This window comes from Mobula hypostoma, chromosome 13 (assembly GCF_963921235.1).
Source record: "Mobula hypostoma chromosome 13, sMobHyp1.1, whole genome shotgun sequence".
Taxonomy (NCBI): Eukaryota; Metazoa; Chordata; class Chondrichthyes; order Myliobatiformes; family Myliobatidae; genus Mobula; species Mobula hypostoma.
In genome coordinates this window covers 67,005,980-67,029,153 of record NC_086109.1, presented here as the reverse complement: position 1 = coordinate 67,029,153, position 23,174 = coordinate 67,005,980, and the positions used below count along the sequence as shown (strand labels likewise).

At 40.4% G+C, this 23,174-nt stretch overlaps 1 protein-coding gene across 1 annotated transcript in view; it reads right to left on the bottom strand.

The window, feature by feature from the left end:
• Window positions 1-3,323: 3,323 nt before the first annotated feature.
• Window positions 3,324-23,174, bottom strand: part of idh2 (isocitrate dehydrogenase (NADP(+)) 2) — a 34,824-nt gene continuing 14,973 nt past the window's right edge. The window contains exons 3-11 of the mRNA XM_063065886.1: window positions 20,933-21,098; window positions 15,240-15,400; window positions 13,524-13,667; window positions 12,924-13,060; window positions 9,061-9,212; window positions 6,784-6,896; window positions 6,025-6,122; window positions 4,420-4,512; window positions 3,324-3,688 (exon numbers count right to left, since the gene is read on the bottom strand). Coding sequence (XP_062921956.1) covers window positions 3,601-3,688; window positions 4,420-4,512; window positions 6,025-6,122; window positions 6,784-6,896; window positions 9,061-9,212; window positions 12,924-13,060; window positions 13,524-13,667; window positions 15,240-15,400; window positions 20,933-21,098 — 1,152 coding nt within the window. The 3' untranslated portion in view covers window positions 3,324-3,600. The remainder of the gene's footprint in view (window positions 3,689-4,419; window positions 4,513-6,024; window positions 6,123-6,783; window positions 6,897-9,060; window positions 9,213-12,923; window positions 13,061-13,523; window positions 13,668-15,239; window positions 15,401-20,932; window positions 21,099-23,174) is intronic.

Here is a 23,174-nt window from a genome sequence, read left to right as displayed (position 1 = left end):
CACGACACTGCATCAGGGTCTAACTTAGCAGTCAGGTCCAAATTGCCACAGGAATGATCATCAGGAGGCATTCCCAGATAATAACATTTTAATATCAGAATTCAAATTCAGATTTATCACATGTACATCAAAGCATGTAGTGACATCATGTAATTTGTGCTAACAACCAACACATCCAGAATGTCCTGGGGCAGCCCATGAGCTTTGCCACACATCCTAGCACCAACATAGCATGCCTGCAATGCTTGGCAGAACAACACAGAACACACCAAGCAACAAAAATGAAGCAAGCACACATCTATACATATACCCCAGGTCAGGCTGTCTTCAGCAGTCTTATGGGTTCGCAGATCCAGGCTTTGCCTTTCAGGCCTCAGTCTGGGGTCCAGATTGACCTTTGGCCTTGATGTTCAGCATCAACTCAGGACTTGCAGATGATAAAGAATGAGAACATCGGATGAGGGCCTAAACTCCAGGCTCAAACGGTGGATGTGAGCATCCTCAATTTAATAACAGGCAATTCAATAGCCCCCTTTCTTTGTCCCAGGACCTCAGCACCAAATCTGTATCCACACACTCGCAAAAATGCAAATTCATGTACCTCAGTGCAGTTCTGAATCCACCCTTGTAGTTGTGGATAGAAACAGAGTGTGCATGTAGGCAGAGTTAACAGCCAATTGAGAGAGAGAGAGATAAAAAAACAAAGTATAGAATAAAGTGCTTTTACTGGATTTAGGGTTGCCAACTTTCTCACTCCCAAATGAGAAAAAAGTAGCAAATACGGGACACTTGTGTTTACCCCGAAAAAGACTACCATGACCATGAAGCCTTGCGCGGGCACCTGTGTGCGCATGCGTGATATGTGCATTCTTGTACGTGCCGAGTTTTTCCTACAAATGGGTTTTGGCTTGATCTTCCCGATTCTGATACACTGTGCATACATTATTTCTACTTTATATAGGCTGTGTATTTATCATATCATTCCTGCTTTTACTATATGTTGAAGTGTTATTTTAGGTTTTATGTGTTATTTGGTATGATTTGTTAGGTTATTTTTTGGGTCTGGGAACGCTCAAAAATTTTTCTCATATAAATTAATGGTAATTACTTCTACGCTTTACACCATTTCGGCTTACGAACAGTTTCATAGGAATGCTCTACCTTAGCGGGGGAAATATGGGACAAGGGCAGTCCCGTATGGGACAAACCAATTTAGCCCAATATACGGGATGTCCCGGCTAATACGGGACCGTTGGCAACCCTAACTGGATTTCACAAAGCACACTTGCCACTCCAGTAAGCATGCTTCTTACCTAGCTCTTCTCAATCTTGTTTCAACACCTCCTCCAAAACATTCACTTTACAAGTTATCATGCCTTTTACATCAGTATTATTGAAATATTCCTACAACCTATGATATCAGTAAGGACCATCTCATGTTCTCATTATTTATTGCTATTTATTTATATTTGCATTTACAGAGTTTGTTGTCTTCTACACTCTGGTTGCTCTTTCATTGATCCCTGTTATAGTTGCTATTCTATAGATCTGTGTTTAAAAAAGGAGGGAGAGAGAAACCGGGGAATTATAGACCGGTTAGCCTAACGTCAGTGGTGGGGAAACTGCTGGAGTCAGTTATCAAGGATGTGATAACAGCACATTTGGAAAGCGGTGAAATGATCAGAAAGAGTCAGCATGGATTTGTGAAAGGAAAATCATGTCTGACGAATCTCATAGAATTTTTTGAGGATGTAACTAGTAGAGTGGATAGGGGAGAACCAGTGGATGTGGTATATTTGGATTTTCAAAAGGCTTTTGACAAGGTCCCACATAGGAGATTAGTGTGCAAACTTAAAGCACACGGTATTGGGGGTAAGGTATTGGTGTGGGTGGAGAATTGGTTAGCAGACAGGAAGCAAAGAGTGGGAATAAACGGGACCTTTTCAGAATGGCAGGCGGTGACTAGTGGGGTACCGCAAGGCTCAGTGCTGGGACCCCAGTTGTTTACAATATATATTAATGACTTGGATGAGGGAATTAAATGCAGCATCTCCAAGTTTGCGGATGACACGAAGCTGGGTGGCAGTGTTAGCAGTGAGGAGGATGCTAAGAGGATGCAGGGTGACTTGGATAGGTTGGGTGAGTGGGCAAATTCATGGCAGATGCAATTTAATGTGGATAAATGTGAAGTTATCCACTTTGGTGGCAAAAATAGGAAAACAGATTATTATCTGAATGGTGGCTGATTAGGAGAAGGGGAGGTGCAACGAGACCTGGGTGTCATTATACACCAGTCATTGAAAGTGGGCATGCAGGTACAGCAGGCGGTGAAAAAGGCGAATGGTATGCTGGCATTTATAGCGAGAGGATTCGAGTACAGGAGCAGGGAGGTACTACTGCAGTTGTACAAGGCCTTGGTGAGACCACACCTGGAGTATTGTGTGCAGTTTTGGTCCCCTAATCTGAGGAAAGACATCCTTGCCTTAGAGGGAGTACAAAGAAGGTTCACCAGATTGATTCCTGGGATGGCAGGACTTTCATATGAAGAAAGACTGGATGAACTGGGCTTGTACTCGTTGGAATTTAGAAGATTGAGGGGGGATCTGATTGAAACATATAAGATCCTAAAGGGATTGGACAGGCTAGATGCAGGAAGATTGTTCCCGATGTTGGGGAAGTCCAGAACGAGGGGCCACAGTTTGAGGATAGAGGGGAAGCCTTTTAGGACCGAGATTAGGAAAAACTTCTTCACACAGAGAGTGGTGAATCTGTGGAATTCTCTGCCACAGGAAACTGTTGAGGCCAGTTCATTGGCTATATTTCAGAGGAAGTTAGATATGGCCCTTGTGGCTATGGGGGTCAGGGGGTATGGAGGGAAGACTGGGGCGGGGTTCTGAGTTGGATGATCAGCCATGATCATAATAAATGGCGGTGCAGGCTAGAAGGGCCGAATGGCCTACTCCTGCACCTATTTTCTATGTTTCTATGCCACAGAAAAATGGATATACACTTTGATAATAAAATTTACTTTGAACTTCTGAAGTTTGAACTTGGACATTGTAATGTCGATTCTCACCCAAACCAAGTTTAACAGGTAAGAGCCTCCACAATACCTTACAGAACACAAAGAAATAACTGACAATTGTCAATCTATTGAAAATGTGGCAGTTGCTTTGATTGAATTGGATGAATTAGCTGCTAAAACCAGATGCAAACTCAAGCTAGGTGCAATTAATTACAAACATTTATTATTGTAAAACACTTCTTCATGTGCTTGGCAATAAATATTTTGGAATAAGAATCAAAATAAACACAAAAAATAGTTACACTTTAAAAGGGAATTTTTATTGCTTCTTGTTAATCAATGCCAACTTAATTCCTAGTGACAAATATATTACAGATCTTAAATGAAATGCTTCACAATACAAAACTCACATCAATCCAACAAGCTTCTGTACAATGTCCTCCCAGACAATGCTGGGGAATCATATCCTTAATAAATTTAAAACTTAAAAAAATATGTAATGACTGGCTTTTTTCCCTTCTATTGATGTGACTTCATTAAGTTAAAAATGAGGTAAAATGGATCCTTTAGACCATCTACTTCTTGCCTAGGGCTTTGTCCAAGTTATTCTTTATGGCATCCAAGAAGTCAGTAGTGTTCACATAATGCTCATTCAATCGGACACTACAGAGGAAAGTAGAACACATTCATTTAAGCAAAATGGAAGATAAACAATATAAAATTGCATTGCTTTCATGCATCAATTATCAGTTTTGCCCCATATTTATTAATTTCCAGATTTTCCCTTTTAGTTGGTCTGTTTGTGCCATTTGACATCTACAACCACTAAACTTCATCAAGGACTCTTTAGTTAGCAATGATGATGCAGTAGTTAACAGGTGACCCAAATGCACTTCCACATTATGTTCCCATTTCCAACACAAAAAGCTGTATATGAACAACTTGTGAAGGACTAAAGCAGTGTTTTCCCATGTTCCTTGTTTTAAAGCCCAAGCTCAGCACTTAATCTTCCACTCTTACCCAGAATTTCTATCTGTAATCATTGGGCCAATCAACCCAAAACCCCAGTCCCTCTAGTCTAGGCTAAGAATTTTTTCTCATCCACATGCTAGCCAGTCCAGTCTGGATTGAAATTTAAATTCTCCAAGAGAATCCCTGAATGAAAACATTTCAGCTAAGCTCCAAGGTTAAGCCTTGATGATATGATCGGTTATTGCAGTCAGAAAGCTAGTCTGGTTGCAAATCTGTGCAGAGATAGGCCACAGTCACCTCTGGCATGAACAGTACAGATCAAACAGCTTATTCTAAACAACCTTGTATTGACAGTATAATTATGAAGTGATAAAACCTCAGGAAAGACTTGGAGTAATGATTAATTGAAATTCTGAACTTACTGGCTGAGACCATGGATACAGCCAGCAAGATCCTTTGTCATGACACCACTCTCAACAGTTTCAACGCAAACCTGCTCCAGGGTCTGAGCAAACCTGTTAAAATGAAAAATAGTGTTACAGTACATTTGAACCAGCAATTAAAATATTACAAGTTACGAAGTTTCACTTGACTGAACAGAAGTTAACGTTGCTGCAGATTAAAAAGCCCTACACCTGACTAGTTCCTGGAAAACGAAGTGCAAGATTTGGGACAGGCATTGTTCCACCCTTGCAACTACCAGATATGATAGTTGTACGAGACTCAAAGGATTAACCCGTGTGCATTTTGCAAGATAGCTGGCTGGTGGTGTAGTGGCATCAGTGCTGGGCTTCAGAGCGAAGGCTCCCGAGTTCGAATCCAGCCAGCTCCCTTGCACGCTTTCCATCCATGCTTGGTTGTCGAGCTAGCAACTGGGCCTCGTAAAAATAAGAAAGCCTGCTTAAAAAAATGCCGTCACGACGGCGTCCCGATGACTCCATTCGGAGTTAAGGACTTTCTTCTTCTTTACTGTGCAAGATGAGAAGGCTATTCAGTCACCAGTTTTTGACAAAATTTGACAATGTCAGCAGCAGGGTGTGATAGGCAGCAAAGGAATAGGCAGCAGTATCCTGATCTCAGCTTTTACATCTTTTAGATTTATAAGGATGTTGCCTGGATTGGGGAACATGTCTTATGAGAATAGGTTGAGTGAACTCGGCCTTTTTTTCCCTGGAGTGACAGAGCATGAGAGGTGACCTGACAGAGGTGTATAAGATGATGAGAGGCATTGATCGTATGGATAGTCAGAGGCTTTTTCCCAGGGCTGAAATGGCTAGCATGAGAGGGCACAGTTTTAAGGTGCTTGGAAGTAGGTACAGAGGAAGGGTAAGTTTTTTTTAAAAACACAGAGAGTGGTGAGTGTGTGGAATGGGCTGCCGGTGACGGTGGTGGAGGCGGATATGATAGAGTCTTTTAAGAGACTCCTGGATACGTAAATGGATCTCAGAAAAATAGAGGGCTATGGGTAACCCTAGGTAATTTCTAAGGTACGGAAATGTTCGGCACAGCTTTGTGGGCCAAAGGGCCTGTATTGTGCTGTAGGTTTTCTATGTTTCTATCTGCCTCTGAGCTACAGAGAGTAGATTACCTGCACTTGGAAGGTCTCTTCCAGCCATGAATATGAAAACAATTTCAACTCAGGCCAGTTAAGATACAAAATGTAAATACTCAGGTTGGTTTTGGAATGTCTACAAGGTTACAAATATCCTATCTATAATGCCTTGACATTAATAATCAGCCAGAATCCAAATTAAATACAGATTTCCCATGCCATCTTCAGTTAGGAGGTAGCATTGGCATTAGCATGATTGACCCAATCATGGAGATAGATGCAATGACTCCTGAAGGGTCAGATATGTAACAAAAGCATTGATCTCCAATCCAAGCTCATCCTGGGATGCCACATTACAAAACAATACAAAAGAATAATTGAGGCTGATGGTTAAAGATCAAAAGTTAGAAATAAATGCATGTGAAATAAATCACCATTTTTAAAATGTCATTCCAAAGTAATGAATGATCTTTACCTCATAAGCTCCTGATTACCATCCAGCTTTCCACGGTGCTCAAGGCCTCGAGTCCATGCAAAAATACTAGCAATAGGGTTGGTGCTGGTAGGATTGCCCTACAATGTGAAGATTAAGATTAGCTCTTTCCAAACAATCCTACAATTCTACATCATTGAAATCAGTTTCTTCAGTTGGTTTCCTAGAAGGGCAATCAACCCACAGAAATAGTAAAATTCAAGAAAATTGTTTAGTTATTCAGAGGTGAAAATTAATTAAGAGTTAAGGATAAAAGGAATGGAATTAATTTATCATCTTTTAAAGGAACAATACAGACATGACAATGGTATCACAGGAGAGCAGAGCAAGAGTCTAGATAATAAATCCACATAGTAAACATTTGTACAGTGATTATGTAAAAGCCTATACTTAATATATATATTTATTAAGGGCTCCCATTTGGATGTATACAGTAGGAGAGAATGGCAGTTAACATGCATTTGAGACCAACCAAGTATGGATTAAGTTTTAATTTATATAAGGATTTGTTTGACTTTGACTGACTTTGTCTTTTGCAAGATTAAGCCTAATGTAGACTTTTGTAAAGGCAATTCTGAAAGGATGATTTATTTTTATTTAAACCATTCAAGGCCATTTATGACACTAGGCAAGTACAAATCAAGAAAGCAGAATCATGCTGACACTGCAAAGTAAAGCTCCAGTGATTTTCACCCCCAATGCCAAAGCAGTTTGCTTATCCATCAATCTCACTGCGCCTACCTTTTGGTGTTCCCTGTAATGGCGCGTGACTGTGCCATGAGCTGCCTCTGCTTCAATGGTTTTACCATCAGGACAAACCAAAACAGAAGTCATCAAGCCAAGAGAACCAAACCCTGAGGGAAAACAAAACAACATATATAAACAAAGTCAGCAGATGCTGGAAATCCAAAGCAACACACACAAATTGCAGGAAGAACTCAGCAGGTCAGGCAACGTCTATGGAAATGAATGAACAGTTGACGTTTTAGGCCAAGACCCTTCTTCAGGACTGGAAAGGGGAATGTCACCACAACAAAAAGATGGGGTGGGGGGGTGGAAAAGGGAGAGAGAGGATAGTTAGAAGGTCAGCTGGCTTCACCTATCTTCGCTTTCTCCTATGGTCCTCTCTCCTCTATCAGATTCTTTCCTCTCCATCCCTATACTTTTTCTATCCTCCTGGCTTCACCTACGACCTTTTAGCTAGCCTCCTTCCCCTCCCCCAACCATTTTAAGTCTAGCATCTTCCCCCTTACTTTCCAGTCCTGAAGAAAGGTCTCAACCTGAAACGTTGACTGTATATTAATTTCCATAGAGACTGAGTTCCTCTAGCATTTTGTTTGCATGTGATTATATGTATAAAACTGTACCTGTAGATTATTAGAGGTATAATTGTTAACATTTTTAAATTAGAGAAAGCTAGATGATGTGAGCCGCCTCTACAATAATATTTATGTTACAGCTTTTAAGTTTACAACATGAATCACATCCAATACCATTTTAAGCTTATTGGCAAAGAAAGCAATCTGAGCACTCAAATGAAGAATGCATTCAATCATTAAAGTGGTGTAGAATTTAAACTACACTTCTAATTTTGGTATGAAGTTAGACGTGTATTGTTTGGGACAGCAACATTAGTTCCTCCATTTTTTGCTACTGCTTTATACTCAGCCTCATCCCTCCCAGGAATTTGTACATACATATTTATGAAAATGAACACAGTCAGGACAGAACAAAGTTACAAGAAAACCTTGTTTACATAGTATTTGCAGGAGAATCAATTCAGGAAACTTCAAAAGGGAATCACAATCAACCACAATAACTCATCACAATTCCAAATTTGTTCAACACTTGCTAGAATTAACAGAACTCATGGACTTTATACACAAGAGAATACAACCTCAGAAGCTACATTGTCAGAAAAACATGAGAACAAACGTTGGATGTTACCCGAAGCATTATCAGCTAGTCAAAAATTCACCTGGCACTGAAATTTTCAGTAGCAGTGTAACGGGTCAGTGATTGGCTAAAATATGCACATTCACAAGCACAACTCATAGAAAAAATGAAATATTACGATGTACATGAGGTATAAAAATCTCAAAAGATTTGTTGCAAAACAGGCAATTTTGGAAAGGCCCTAACTGGGCACGATGGCAATATGATGGCAAATCATCAAACAGCAAAAGTTAAACTTGCCATTAATCTTGCTCTAGTTTTTAAAGCAATAATAAGTTCAGTACAGTTCTGTGATCTTATCATTTATCACAATTGTGTTAGAACTAAGGAAAAGGTCAATCAATTCCCTGAACATCCTCTGTCCTTTCATAGAATCATGATTGATCAGATCTTGGCTTGACCATAACCCACCCCCCAAAACACACACCCTAAATCTCTCTAGGGACCCCAACCATCTGTCTCAGCCATGAACACTTTCAATGATCCTGCCCCATTACTCTCTGGATCATAACTCTTAAGGAACTTCTCATAGGTCTTATATGGACCACAAGCAGCAGCTGTGTTCATTCAAGACTGATCCAAAAATCACCCAGCTCTGCCAGTTCTCGGTATCTACACAGGCCAGAACTGCATCTCTCCACCACACTCTCCATACTGTATTCCTCTAAACCCAGAAAAATGCCAGAGTAAATTCTGGATGGTGGGAGGAGGAAGAATTCCCTTCATTCCTCCTTCTCAATTACTTCCTTTTAGGCAACCAACACTTGCATCAACTGGTACATTTAGAAAAGTGAGAACTAAGTAATGTTAATATCCATTGAGGACAAAGCTAACTAAATTTTGAATTTCTCCCCAAGTGAATAAAAACTACTGAATAGGTACATGGATAGGAAGGGTATGGAAGAATGTGTGTCAAACTCAGGCAAATGAGACGAGCTTAGTGGGCCCCATGGCTGGCATGGATCAGCTGGACCGAAGGGCCTGTTCCTACATTGTATCACCGACTCCAAGAATCCAAAGAATGACATTATCTTAGTGATGGTTAAAATAACAAGCAATCACCTTGAGCTAGAATATCAGATTGCACATCACCATCGTAGTTCTTGCATGCCCAAACAAATCCACCAGTGGATTTCAGCACTTGTGCAACCATATCATCAATGAGACGATGCTCATACCAAATACCAGCCTTCTCAAAGTCTGCTTTGTACTTCCTGTGGGCAAAAAAAAACACACATTAATGTTATTTCCAGAACACAAGTGTAAAGGAGAATGAAATAATTGTTAATCCAGATCCAATTTAGCACAAAGAAACACAATAAGATAAAGAACATGATAACAAAAAATTACACAGGAGTATATATATTTGATTAACTGTAATAGAGCCTTCCTGGCCACAGCAGTGCAGCTTCTGTACCATGCTGCGATGCAGCACGTTAGGATGCTCTCTACTGTGCATTTGTAGGTCACGAGTACTGATGTGTATAACCTGAGTCTATTCAGCCTCCTCAGAAGTAGGCATTGGTAAACTTTCCTGATTGCATATAATGGTCCCAGATAACATGAGAGGCTGTGTGAGATGGGCACTCACAGGAGTTTGAAACTGCTTATAGTTTCACTGCTGAGCTGATGTAAAGAGGCACTTGAGTTCGAAAGTTGATACCTATCTCCTTTGTCTTGTTGACATTGAAGATTACTTGCCTGGAACCTGGCCTCAAACTTTTCCACCTCATCATAGGACTTCGCATCATTGTTGACAAGCTTTACCACTTTGATGTTATCGGCAAATTTAACAATGTGATTACTCAGGTGTTTGATCGTACAGTCATGTGTGAGTAGAGTGTACAGCTGTGTTGAGAATGATGGGATAGGAGGAGCAGTTGTGCATTCTGTCTATCTAATGTCTTTTGGTCAGAAAGTCCAACACCCAGCTGCACAGGGGTATATTTAGACAGAATAGGAGTTTCTTCACCAAGGTCACTGGGACAATAATGTTGAATGCCGAGCTGGAATACAGAAACAGCATTCTAACACAAGAGTCCTTGTTTTCTAGGTGTGCCAGGGCAGGTACATGACAGATGCTACGGTATCTTTCAAAGAGTATTTCCATCGGTAAGCATTTTGGTGAGTGTCCAGTGTGGCAGGAATGGAGTTTTTGATATGTACCATTTTCAGCGATTCAAAGCACTTCATAGTGACATAGTTAATTCAGAAACAAAGGTTCTGAACTTAAAGAAGGGTAAATTTGAAGGTATGAGACGTGAATTAGCTAAGATAGACTGGCAAATGACACTTAAAGGATTGACGGTGGATATGCAATGGCAAGCATTTAAAGGTTGCATGGATGAACTACAACAATTGTTCATCCCAGTTTGGCAAAAGAATAAATCAAGGAAGGTAGTGCACCCGTGGCTGACAAGAGAAATTAGGGATAGTATCAATTCCAAAGAAGAAGCATACAAATTAGCCAGAGAAAGTGGCTCACCTGAGGACTGGGAGAAATTCAGAGTTCAGCAGAGGAGGACAAAGGGCTTAATTAGGATGGGGAAAAAAGATTATGAGAGAAAACTGGCAGGGAACATATAAACGGACTGTAAAAGCTTTTATAGATATGTGAAAAGGAAAAGACTGGTAAAGACAAATATAGGTCCCCTGCAGACAAAAACAGGTGAATTGATTATGGGGAGCAAGGACATGGCAGACCAATTGAATAATTACTTTGGTTCTGTCTTCACTAAGGAGGACATAAATAATCTTCCAGAAATAGTAAGGGACAGAGGGTCCAGTGAGATGGAGGAACTGAGCGAAATACATGTTAGTAGGGAAGTGGTGTTAGGTAAATTGAAGGGATTGAAGGCAGATAAATCCCCAGGGCCAGATGGTCTGCATCCTAGAGTGCTTAAAGAAGTAGCCCAAGAAATAGTGGATGCATTAGTGATAATTTCTCAAAACTCGTTAGATTCTGGACTAGTTCCTGAGGATTGGAGGGTGGCTAATGTAACCCCACTTTTTAAAAAAGGAGGGAGAGAGAAACTGGGGAATTATAGACCAGTTAGCCTAATGTCGGTGGTGGGGAAACTGCTGGAGTCAGTTATCAAGGATGTGATAACAGCACATTTGGAGAGCGGTAAAATGATCGGACAAAGTCAGCATGGATTTGTGAAAGGAAAATCATGTCTGACGAATCTCATAGAATTTTTTTGAGGATGTAACTAGTAGAGTGGATAGGGGAGAACCAGTGGATGTGGTATATTTGGATTTTCAAAAGGCTTTTGACAAGGTCCCACACAGGAGATTAGTGTGCAAACTTAAAGCACACGGTATTAGGGGTAAGGTATTGGTGTGGGTGGAGAATTGGTTAGCAGACAGGAAGCAAAGAGTGGGAATAAACGGGACCTTTTCAGAATGGCAGGCGGTGACTAGTGGGGTACCGCAAGGCTCAGTGCTGGGACCCCAGTTGTTTACAATATATATTAATGACTTGGATGAGGGAATTAAATGCAGCATCTCCAAGTTTGCGGATGACACGAAGCTGGGTGGCAGTGTTAGCAGTGAGGAGGATGCTAAGAGGATGCAGGGTGACTTGGATAGGTTGGGTGAGTGGGCAAATTCATGGCAGATGCAATTTAATGTGGATAAATGTGAAGTTATCCACTTTGGTGGCAAAAATAGGAAAACAGATTATTATCTGAATGGTGGCCGATTAGGAAAAGGGGAGGTGCAACGAGACCTGGGTGTCATTATACACCAGTCATTGAAAGTGGGCATGCAGGTACAGCAGGTGGTGAAAAAGGCGAATGGTATGCTGGCATTTATAGCGAGAGGATTCGAGTACAGGAGCAGGGAGGTACTACTGCAGTTGTACAAGGCCTTGGTGAGACCACACCTGGAGTATTGTGTGCAGTTTTGGTCCCCTAATCTGAGGAAAGACATCCTTGCCTTAGAGGGAGTACAAAGAAGGTTCACCAGATTGATTCCTGGGATGGCAGGACTTTCATATGAAGAACGACTGGATGAACTGGGCTTGTACTCGTTGGAATTTAAAAGATTGAGGGGGGATCTGATTGAAACGTATAAGATCCTAAAGGGATTGGACAGGCTAGATGCAGGAAGATTGTTCCCGATGTTGGGGAAGTCCAGAACGAGGGGTCACAGTTTGAGGATAGAGGGGAAGCCTTTTAGGACCGAGATTAGGAAAAACTTCTTCACACAGAGAGTGGTGAATCTGTGGAATTCTCTGCCACAGGAAACTGTTGAGGCCAGTTCATTGGCTATATTTAAGAGGGAGTTAGATATGGCCCTTGTGGCTACGGGGGTCAGGGGGTATGGAGGGAAGGCTGGGGCGGGGTTCTGAGTTGGATGATCAGCCATGATCATAATAAATGGCGGTGCAGGCTCGAAGGGCCGAATGGCCTACTCCTGCACCTATTTTCTATGTTTCTATAACAATTGGCACCATGCCATCAGGTGGTAGTCTTAGTTCTGGAGGTGTAGAGTTCTTTGGTACACGGATGAATGGTGGCTGATTTGAAGCATGTGGAGACAGCATTGGCTGGCATTGTGTTGCATGCCTTGAAGCGTGTATAAAAATTGTAATTTTAATAATCACACTACCACTAGGTACAAGTATAACACAGAAGTGACTTAGTTCTCTTTCTGATGATCTAGCAATGCTGAAACTGCTAATTCTTCTCCTATTCTGAAAATTTGGACAGCTCTGGAAGAATACATCATCTCTTTTCCATTCATCAGCTTTTCCACTAGAAAACCTACAACTAGCAGACAAGTTTGGAATGGCAGTATTTAAATAGTTTAATTGTAGTGGCACAAATGTTAATGTTATCGCTCCAAGAATGTCTAAAATTTCAAACCAGTTTTAATTTGGATAAACATGATGTTGCAAGAGAAGTAAGACAACCACTTACTTTTGAAAGATGTCTTCAAAAATGTCCTTGAATCGGCCATCATAAGCCTTTAGAATAGTATTCTTTGTACTCATGTAGAGTGGCCACTTCTTCTGTAGAGCATACTGAAAGCAACTGTGTGCAAAGCCACTGATGGACTAGAACAAGCAACAAGAGTTAGACTGATTGGAAGGCAGAGGCAGACAACCTCAAACCAAACATTTCAAGATCATTACCAACTCTCTGACAGAATACAAGACTGATTTAAAGAGTGCATCTGCGTTCCTGTTCATTTTCATTGCAATCCCCTGATTAGATTAACTAAAATTAGAGGCATCCCTTCACAATCCTCAGTTTAACCTTTGAGGCACTATCAGCCATAAATACTGGCATTCCAAGGGAACTTTAGAGATCATAAAATATTGGATGGCTCAGCACCACAGTTTTTGTGCTATGTGAGCCAATTTCAATGAATACAGAAAGCTAGTGCACCTTTGAGTAACACAGTAAGCAAGAGCTTTGCTATCTGGAGATGATCAAGAAGTGGAAAACCCAACACTCGACTGCCAGCAGATTTTTCCCAATGGTGAAATAACCATTAATAGGAACTTGTGAATTTACCTCATCTGTGTTGTACATGCCCATTCCGACACCTCCTCCTGGAAAGTCATACACCTCCCACTCTTTCGCTGAACTGGCATCCTTTGGAGTGAAGACCAACTTGAATTTTCCTGGTTTGTCCACCACAAAGTCTGTCGCTTTGTACTAAAACAGAATAGACAGGATATACAAAAATCTGAGCAATTTAAGGTTATTATTCTTGTAGCATGGGATTGAGTATTTTATCTCCAATTAAAAGATTACAGAATGCAAAACAAAATGTATGGATTTTGCAATGGGTACTCTGGATTGAAAAATGATAGAATTTAAACTGATGAATTACCCATCTGAAATGGTGTATGTAGAAATTAATTAGCATTTTTTAAGTTGAGTAGGATGCCAAATAAGGTTATTGAAAAGATCAATTCAAACTGGTTTACATCAGACAAACTACTAGAGGCAATGAAGTCTTAACGAGATATAGTAAAGCGGGGCAGTCAATGGAAATAAACAGAACAAATACTGTGGACATTCCTAGAGTGGTTGTGTTTCCTGAATCACCACACCAAAGGCAATTTTCCCCTTCTGATCTTCTATAAAATCCAATCACACCAATTAAAACAATTTATCCAGCACGTATATTTACATCAGACAAAGATTGATCTATTCATCCCAGTTCAAATCAATTAAGAGTGTTCTAAAAAGCAACATCCGAGTCTCACAAGGAAATCCTCAAATCATTAAACTTCAGAAACATTCAAGACCTACTAGTGGGTATTAATCTGGAGAACTTTCAAGGCAATTCAGACAAATCAAAATCTGACCATTCCCTGAACACTTGCCAGGAATGTTTCATCCCAACATTATAAAATTCAAAACTGTGAGCAATAAGGTTTTCAAAACATAAAGCTCCTCTGTTGAACTGAAGAAACTGATTTTCTCAAGTTATGCCCTTCTTTCTCTACTGGCCCTATTACTGCAATTGCTTGTAGGACATTCAGCAGTGCCATTGATGGTACGAATCCTACCCAACAATTAAAAATCAATCTCAACAGCATTTAATGAAGCATTATCTGGAATAACCACACTGCACAGGGCCACGGTTAGGTGGTTTAATAAGAGGCAACTACTACTTTATTTCTACTTCAAGCAGGTAACGTCAGTTCAGTAATGACCTTAAAATCTCCCTTGGTCCTTTGCAAAATAAAGGTAATTAATTTTAAAAAGCATCATGCACCACTTCATTGTCTTACTCTTACTTGTCATGCTCATCCATTCATCCGTCATCAATCACTGGGCATTGTAGGTCATAACTTGCAACTTTGTTTCATTCAATGCAGCTTCTTTACAGCCAAAGTGATTTCTCAGCTTCAAATAAGCTGTTACAGCAGGTACTTTGGCACTTGCCAATGGGCCATTTAACCAGACTCAACTCACGTTCCCACTGTATTGTGCAAAGCAATGAAACACAGGCAAGCAATAGAAAACATTCAACCTCCAATGCTGACTTAACCTATTGGTATTAAAATAACAGTGGAATTTTTTGCTACCACTACCAATTAAATAGGAAAACAATGGAATTTACTGATTGTTGTATCATGGCATTTTCAATATCAAAACTCCCACAATTCTAATAAATATTGAAGCTTAAAAAAAATTCTTTTTACAGAAGGATCGATTACAGAACATGTCATTCAAATTATTTTAACTTCATTACTGAGGAGTAAAGTGACATACCTGATCACCATGTGCATGCCTGCCAATAGTAATGGGCTTGGCCCAACCAGGAACAAGTCGAGGGATATTGTTACAGATAATTGGCTCACGGAAGACTGTACCTCCCAAGATGTTTCTGATTGTACCATTTGGACTCTTCCACATTTTCTTCAGTTTAAATTCTACAAAAGAGATCATTCAGTGGAAATATTAACTCAATAACGTAACTGAAAGAATGGCCAGGAGCTGATGTGCACTCTGATTCCAACATCTAACATGTTTCTCACATGCTTTGAAACATAAACAGGACACTCCAATCATGTGTTGCCCATTAAACCTTCTCACCCAAATCCCAGTATTCTATTCCTTTCACAATTTCACCTTTACTAACACACTTCCCTCCCCCACTTCATACTTAGAATATGCACTTAATTGGACACATTCCAATTTTTTTGGCATTTACTTTTTACATTGGAGACCACATCAGCAACCAGGTGGGAGAAATCAGTCACATTCCCACTTCATTGCTCTGTAACTTCAACTCATTCTATTATGCCCATTAACTTCTTTAATTCTTTTGTCACTCTCCTACATCAAGGCATAGCCAAGTAACCTTTCAGCACAAGTTGGTGAGATGGGAGGAAATGGAGTACCAGCCCATTTGAGAATGTGCAAAACATCACACACACTAAGCACCCATGATCAGGATCAAGCCAGGATCCCTAAACCTGCAAGTAAGAAATGCTAAATGCCGTGCAATCCATACAGTCTTTATATAGATGGATGCACCTTTGCATAACGAGAATTTGCTATAACTTTAAGAGCGAGGAAAACTTGCACCCTTGTAATGATTCGGACAGTATTATATTTTTGTATCATTATTAAATTGCGACTTAATTCCAAGAAAAACTGGTATCACTCCCACTCAGATTTGCTCTATAGTTCTGACGCTTCATACCTCCCTGTGAATGGCTTCAAATTTAGGATAAGCTGGTATTTCTTTCCTGCCTATTTCATTTCTGAATATTCTTCACTGATATCACAAATGTTTTTCTCAGATCAACATCATGTAGATGTTATGTGTGTCCTTGAATGAAGCGTAGAACTATTAAACAATTGCTTGAACTTGTTTGCTTCAAGTTGATCTTTTAAAAATGTTACATTGGTTAAAAAACCCCTGGCATAATCAGTTTGCACTTGCTTTTAGCAGTACAGCTACTTTGGCTAGCTATCTGCTGATGTACAGTACTGTGCAAAAGTCTTAAGCACGTGTAAAAACATTCTGTAAAGTGAAGATATTTTCAAAAATAATGAGATGTTTCAAAATATCAAAAAAATTACTATAAAGAGCAGTAAACAGTAAAAAACTAAATCAAATCAACATTTGATGTGACCACTCTTTGCCTTAAAACTGCATCAATTCTCTTAGGTACACTTGTTTCATAAGAAAAACAATCAGCCGGTAGGTTGCTCCAAGCATCTTGAGAGAACTTGCCACAGTTCTGCTGCAGACTTTGTCCCAGGTAATCCCAGACAACCTTGATGATTTTGTGTTCAGGGCTCTGTGGAGGCCGTACCATCTGTCGCAGAACTCTTTGTTCTTCTTTTCGCTGAAGATAGTTCTTTATGACCTTGGCCGTGTGTTTGAGGTCATTGTCCTGCTGCAGAATAAAGTTGGAACCAATCAGCTCCCTGATGGTATTGTGTGATGGATGAAAATCTGCTTGTACTTCTCAGTATTGAGGGCTCCATTAGTTCTGACCAGATCACCAATTCCATTTGCAGAAATGCAGCCCCAAATCTGCAGGGAGTGTCTGCCATACTTCACTGTTGGCTGCAGTGTCTTATTCATATAATGCTCTCAATGTAATTTCTAAAGACAAACTATCTCCTGTTTGAGCCAAAAATTTCAAATTTTGACTCGTTAGTCCAGAGCACTTGCTGCCATTGTTCAGCTCTCCAGTCCTGTGTTTGGGTGCATAGGTGAGTCTGTTTCCAGTTTGGAGGAATGGCTTTCTGGCACCAACGCTTCCATGAAGACCGCTCCTGCCAAGACTTCTCCAGACTGTTGAAGAGTGCACTTGGGTGCCAGTGATTTCTGTGAGTTCAGAGTTGATAGCAGTGCTGGACTTCTTCTGATTTAAAAGGGATGTCATTTTGATGTACCTCTCATCTGCTGCATTTAGTCTCCATGGCTGACTACTGTGTTGCTGGTCCTCAATCTTGCCCGCTTCTTTGTGCTTCTTCAAAAGAACTTTGACAGCTTGAAATTCCTGTCTGCCACAGAAGTTCTGCTTGGGAGCAACCTTGCTGATGCAGGATGACCACCTTGTATCTTGTTGCTATGCTCACTCTTGCCATGGAGTAGGAATTGATGAGTTGAAGGTTAAACTGTCACTTCTGCCACACTCTCACTTTTAGTTTGTTTGTCCTTCACCCAGTTTGATTCCTTCTACATGTTTTGTTTCAGTTAATCAGTTTAGTTCATTCAACTCATGATGTAATTGATCATTAGCATCCTGTTTGTTATCTTTGTTTACTCATGCACTGAGCTTGATACCTACAAAGTAATCAAGTTTTTATTTGAAAAATGGTTTATTACTTAATTTGCTACTTTCTTTAATGAAATACAAACATTTCTCCATTACATTTAATTTTTTTTTGGAAAATGGAATACGTGAAAATCTAAAATTTGCTCTTTTCCGTTGACATACTAAGACAAAAATAGACATTTAAAACGAAACTAATATAAAAGACCAAAGATGCCTAAGACTTTTGCACAGGATTGTACCCTTCACTAGACAAGGTGGAGTAAGATGGAAAGCTCAAGGTCTGGTTCAGTAGTTGGTTGATCAGCAATATCTGAAGGAAAAGATAATTCAGACTGCTGCAGTCTTTCAATGACCTTTACAAATACAATTAAGTTATTGGTATTTCATAGGTTAACGATACATATTTAGGACTAATAGATGAGCAGACAATCGAAAACATGGAGAATGCCCAATAGTTCATTTTATATTGGCACCTTCATACCTTTAGTAAAGGGAAAGGGCAGAAGATTAGCCGAATGGCAGGAGGCAAAGTGTAGGAATAAAGGGGGCTTTTCCTAGTTGGCTGCTAGTGACTAGTGCTGTTGGTCCTCTGCTTTTCATATTACACATTAATTATCTAGATGACAGAACTGATGAGGAAGCAGGGAGTCCACACAAGGATCTGGACAGACTAGGAGAAAGGATAAAGTAGTGGCTGATGGAATAGAGTACAGGTGTCCCCCACTTTTCGAACGTTCACTTTACGAAACTTCACTGTTACGAAAGACCTACATTAGTTCCCTGTTTTCGCTAACAGAAGGCATTTTCACTGTTACGAAAATAGGCAGCGCGCGCCCCGAGCAGCCGCTCTCCCCCAGATTTGGAACTGCATTCTAGCCAGCATTGCTTAAACACGTGCCTGTGAGCAGCCGTTTGCAAGATCAGTTCTAAGGTATCAGAAAAGCCTGAAAGAGCTCGTAAGGGTGTTACACTTAGCATAAAACTAGACATAATTAAGCGTTTTGATCGTGGTGAATGAAGTAAGGACAAAGTGAGTTTGGCTTGTGGAAGTTGATGAAGATGATGTTGAAGAGGTTTTCCAAGAACTGAAAGCTGAAGAGCTGATGCAATTGGAAGAGGAAATGATAACAATCAAAACTGAATGCAGTAGCCGAAAGTGAAGTTGTCCAGGAACTGAACGTGAAGCAACTGCGTGAGATTTTCGCTGCAATGATAAAGTACAACTTTAGTTTTGAAAGGGTACGTCAGTTTAGGGCATATTTGCAGGATGGTTTCAGTGCTTACAAAGAACTAGCCTTCCACATCAGCCACAGCAGACGATGAACCTCGACCTTCGACATCGAGGCAGGCAGACATAGAAGATGATCTGCCTGCCCTGATGGAAACAGACGACGAGATGACGGTCGGCACCTAATTAATTAGCTTGTTTGTTTCGGTTTTTTTCTTAAAGATGTGCTGAGTGCGTTCCAGCTACCGCTGTACGACTGCACTCTTCACGGATCGGTATCGGGTCGCTGCCCAGAGGGTGGGGACCACTGCACCACCCCGACCTCCGACGACTCAGCCTAACACACCATCATCAGTGTGCTTGATGTCTTCCCGATTCTCGTAAGTGTTACTACACTGTAATGCATTATTTCTACTTTATATCGGCTGTGTATTATTACGTGTTACTTGGCAGCTTCATAGCTTAAAGGTTACTGGAGAGTGCTTGCACCGTGCTTTTGCCGAGAGCACTTGCATGAGATTTTCGCTACAGAGAACAGTGCGGCAATGATTGTGGAAAAGTATTTCTACTTTATATAGGCTGTGTATTTATCATATCATTCTGCTTTTACTATATGTTACTGTTATTTTAGGTTTTATGTGTTATTTGGCACGATTTGGTAGGTTATTTTTGGGTCTGCGAACGCTCACGAATTTTTCCCATATAAATTAATGATAATTGCTTCTTCGCTTTACGACATTCCGGCTTACGAACCGTTTCATAGGAATGCTCTACCTTCGGATGCGGGGGGGAAACCTGTATAGGAAAGTATATGGTCATGCACTTGGGTAGAAGTAAATGCAAAGACTGTTTTCTAAATGGAGAGTGAATCCAGAAATCAGAGGTGTAAAGGGGCTTGGGAGTCCTAGCGCAGGATTCCTTAAAGGTTGAGTCAGTGGCAAGGAAGGCAAATGCAATGTTAGTATTCACAACAAGAGGATTAGAATATAAATGCAAGGATGTAATACAGAGGCTTTACAAGCACTTGTCAGACTGCATTTGGAATACTGTGAACAATCTGGGGCCCCATAAATAAGGATGTGTTGGCACTGGAAAGTGTCCAGAGGAATGATTCCAGGAATGAAAGGGTTAACATATGTGCCGTGCTTGATGGGCCCAAGCCTGAATTTGCCGGAGTTTAGAAGAATGAGAGGGATCTCACTGTAACCTACTAATATTGAAAGGTCCAGAGTTGACATGGAAAGGATGTGTCTTACAGTGGGAGAACCTAGGACCAGAGGGAGTAGCCTCAGAATAGAAGGATGTCCCTTTAGAACAGAGATGAGTGGGCATTTCTTTAACCAGAGGGTGGTGAATCTGTGGAATTCATTGCCACAGATGGTTGCATTCATCAACTCATGGTATATTTAAAATGGATATTGACGGGTTCTTCATTAGTAAGGTGTCAAAGGTTATGGGGAGAAGGCAAGAGAATGGAGTTGCGAGGGAAAATAAATCAGCTGTTATCGAATGGTGGAACAGATTAGAAGGGCTGAAGGGCTCAATTCTGCTCCTACATCTTATGGTTTTATTACATCAACTTGAAAGAGCAGTCAATCCTTTCATCAAGACAGTGAGAGTGAAAGGGTCTAACAGAGCACTGAAGTGACAGTTTGAATCAGAAGGTGAAATAGCTCATGAACTCTCATCTTCTGATTTAATGCAAGGCTACTACCACATAACCAAGACTAACGTCACAACCAACTATATCCAACTACTGGCAGGGTCAGCAAATTTCAGAAGTTAATTAAAGAGGCACCAGAGATCATAATTATGCAGTGATTATAATGTAAATCTTGAACTGAAACACTTTCAGCAATACAAATTACAAGAAGTAATACAAATTAGTATTTACTTGGAATTACAAACTTAAGCTGAGAGGATAAAATACTTACCTACTACTCTCTCCTCATCGGGGGTAATTGTAGCACACTTAACAGCAACGTGATGCTTTTGGGTTGCTAATGCAGAATCAATGGTAACTTGATCATTTGTAGCATCCCGATGTGGCAATCCCAGATCATAGTATTTCATCTCCACATCAACATTGGAAAGGATGAGCTGCAGAAAAAAAAATTCTCTTAGGATTAAAATATTGCAAACCTGCATACTCTTTGAGTAACAAGGCATAGTGTCACAGGGAAGCAACATCCATCAAGGATCCCCACCACATAGGACACGCTCTCTTCTCGCTGGTACCATTAGCAAGAAGGTACACAAGCCTCAGGACTTGCACCACCAGGTTCCGGAACAATTATTACCCCTAAACCATCAGGCTCTTGAACCAAATGGAATAACATCACTCAACTTCACTTGCCTCATCACCGAAATGTTCACACAACCAACAGACTCTCTCAAGGACCTCTTCATCTCATGTTGTCAATACTTATTGCTTATTTATTTATTATTATTGTTTCTTCTTTTTGTATTTGCACAGTTTGTCTTCTGCACTCTGACTGAACACCCTACTTTGGCAGTCTTCCACTGATTCTGTTACAGTTATTATACTTTAGATTTGTTCAGTATGCCCACAAAAAATGAATCTCAGGGTTATATATGGTGATATGGAGTTTGATAATAAAATTTACTTTGAACTTTACAAGGTTTGCACATATACAAAACATATCAGCTATCAAACGTTTTATCAAACTTAGTCAGGTCGTTTTATGATTTAGTAAAGATGCACTATTTTTACAGTGCATTATGACAATTCACAGTGCAGATTCCATCTGCAATTCCAAAGCATGCATTTCTTTCATAAAAAGCAATAACTGATTTCTGAATCCAAATGAGTTTCTCCTATTCATTCTGGTTTCCTCCATCATCCCAAAGCAGTGTGGGTTTGTAGATTAACTACCTTCCAAAATTGTTGTAAGAAAATACAGTAACTTACCTGGTCAGGACATGCTAAATAGTTAATTTGCAGACTCACAAATCAGCCCATCTGCATTTTTCATCCATATTATTACCAACAGAATAACACTACTCTTACCACCACCTTGCTCAATTACAATCAAGCCAATTACAAATCCAGTACTTTTACAACAATGATGGAGAACTAAAAACCAGCATCCTAGTAGGAAGATGAATGTCACAGACTGAACGATAACAAAGTTAGATTTTAGCCTTTAATGGTAAAGAACATCTCAACCTTTACTACTTTGACGTACTTGTGGACCTCTATGCATTTTGGACCTTTTACAACTGTATCCATACGGACGCACACATGTTCCTTTTTCACCCTACAACTGCCACATGTCCGATTATGGTGCTCCAATCTCAAAATTTTGAGCGTTTCCCTCCAAGCACCCTGTCAACAGATCACACATTCCTCTAGCTGATCAGTGAGAACACAAATCCACAAGCCTTTTGCATTCCTTTCTACACACCCCATGTTCTTATCAGCTCTTTCTAAAACAATTTGACAGCCAATAACTTCAGCATTTTATCTGACCACAGAACCAAACATTCAACCACAACTTGAATTAGATAGACTTCTATCTCCTGCATTTGTTCCACTCTCACCCCAGCTTATTCTCTACTAAACCCTTATTTGTTCTTTTGTCCGTGGTTACATCATTAGACTCTATCTGTATACTCAAGTTCATTCAAAAAAATTGTCAATCTCCCTTCAGGAACAAAACTCCACCCATCTAAATGTATTCATTCAAAGAATCAACTCTTTGGCTTCCAGCCAGGCACAGATATCGATTATAACCAACATTCTGATGACAAGCTCTGCCCTCTTCAGGGGAGATGCCGGGGCATATCCAGCCCTGTGGTACTTATATCCCCTTAGTCCTTCGATCCTGATTGGTTAGTCCTCATCGAATCAGGTTTCCGTTCACCCATCTTGTTTACAATCAAATTCCAGTTCTTACTTAGAGTGAGACCTTCGTCTTTGTTAAAATTCTTTTCTAGTTTTATATCAATGGCTTCCTTTACCAGGCAGTCCCAAAAGCCATTGGCATGGCACAGTAGTTTAGTGCCGAAGTCAGTCCTATGTTCTCCTACCGCCAATTTCTCCGGGTAACCCAAACAGATACACTCCCGTGCTCCCTGATGTGTGTCCCATCTGGCTGATATACACTGCTCCACATTCACAGGGAATCCTGTAAGCGTCAGCTGACCCGAGTC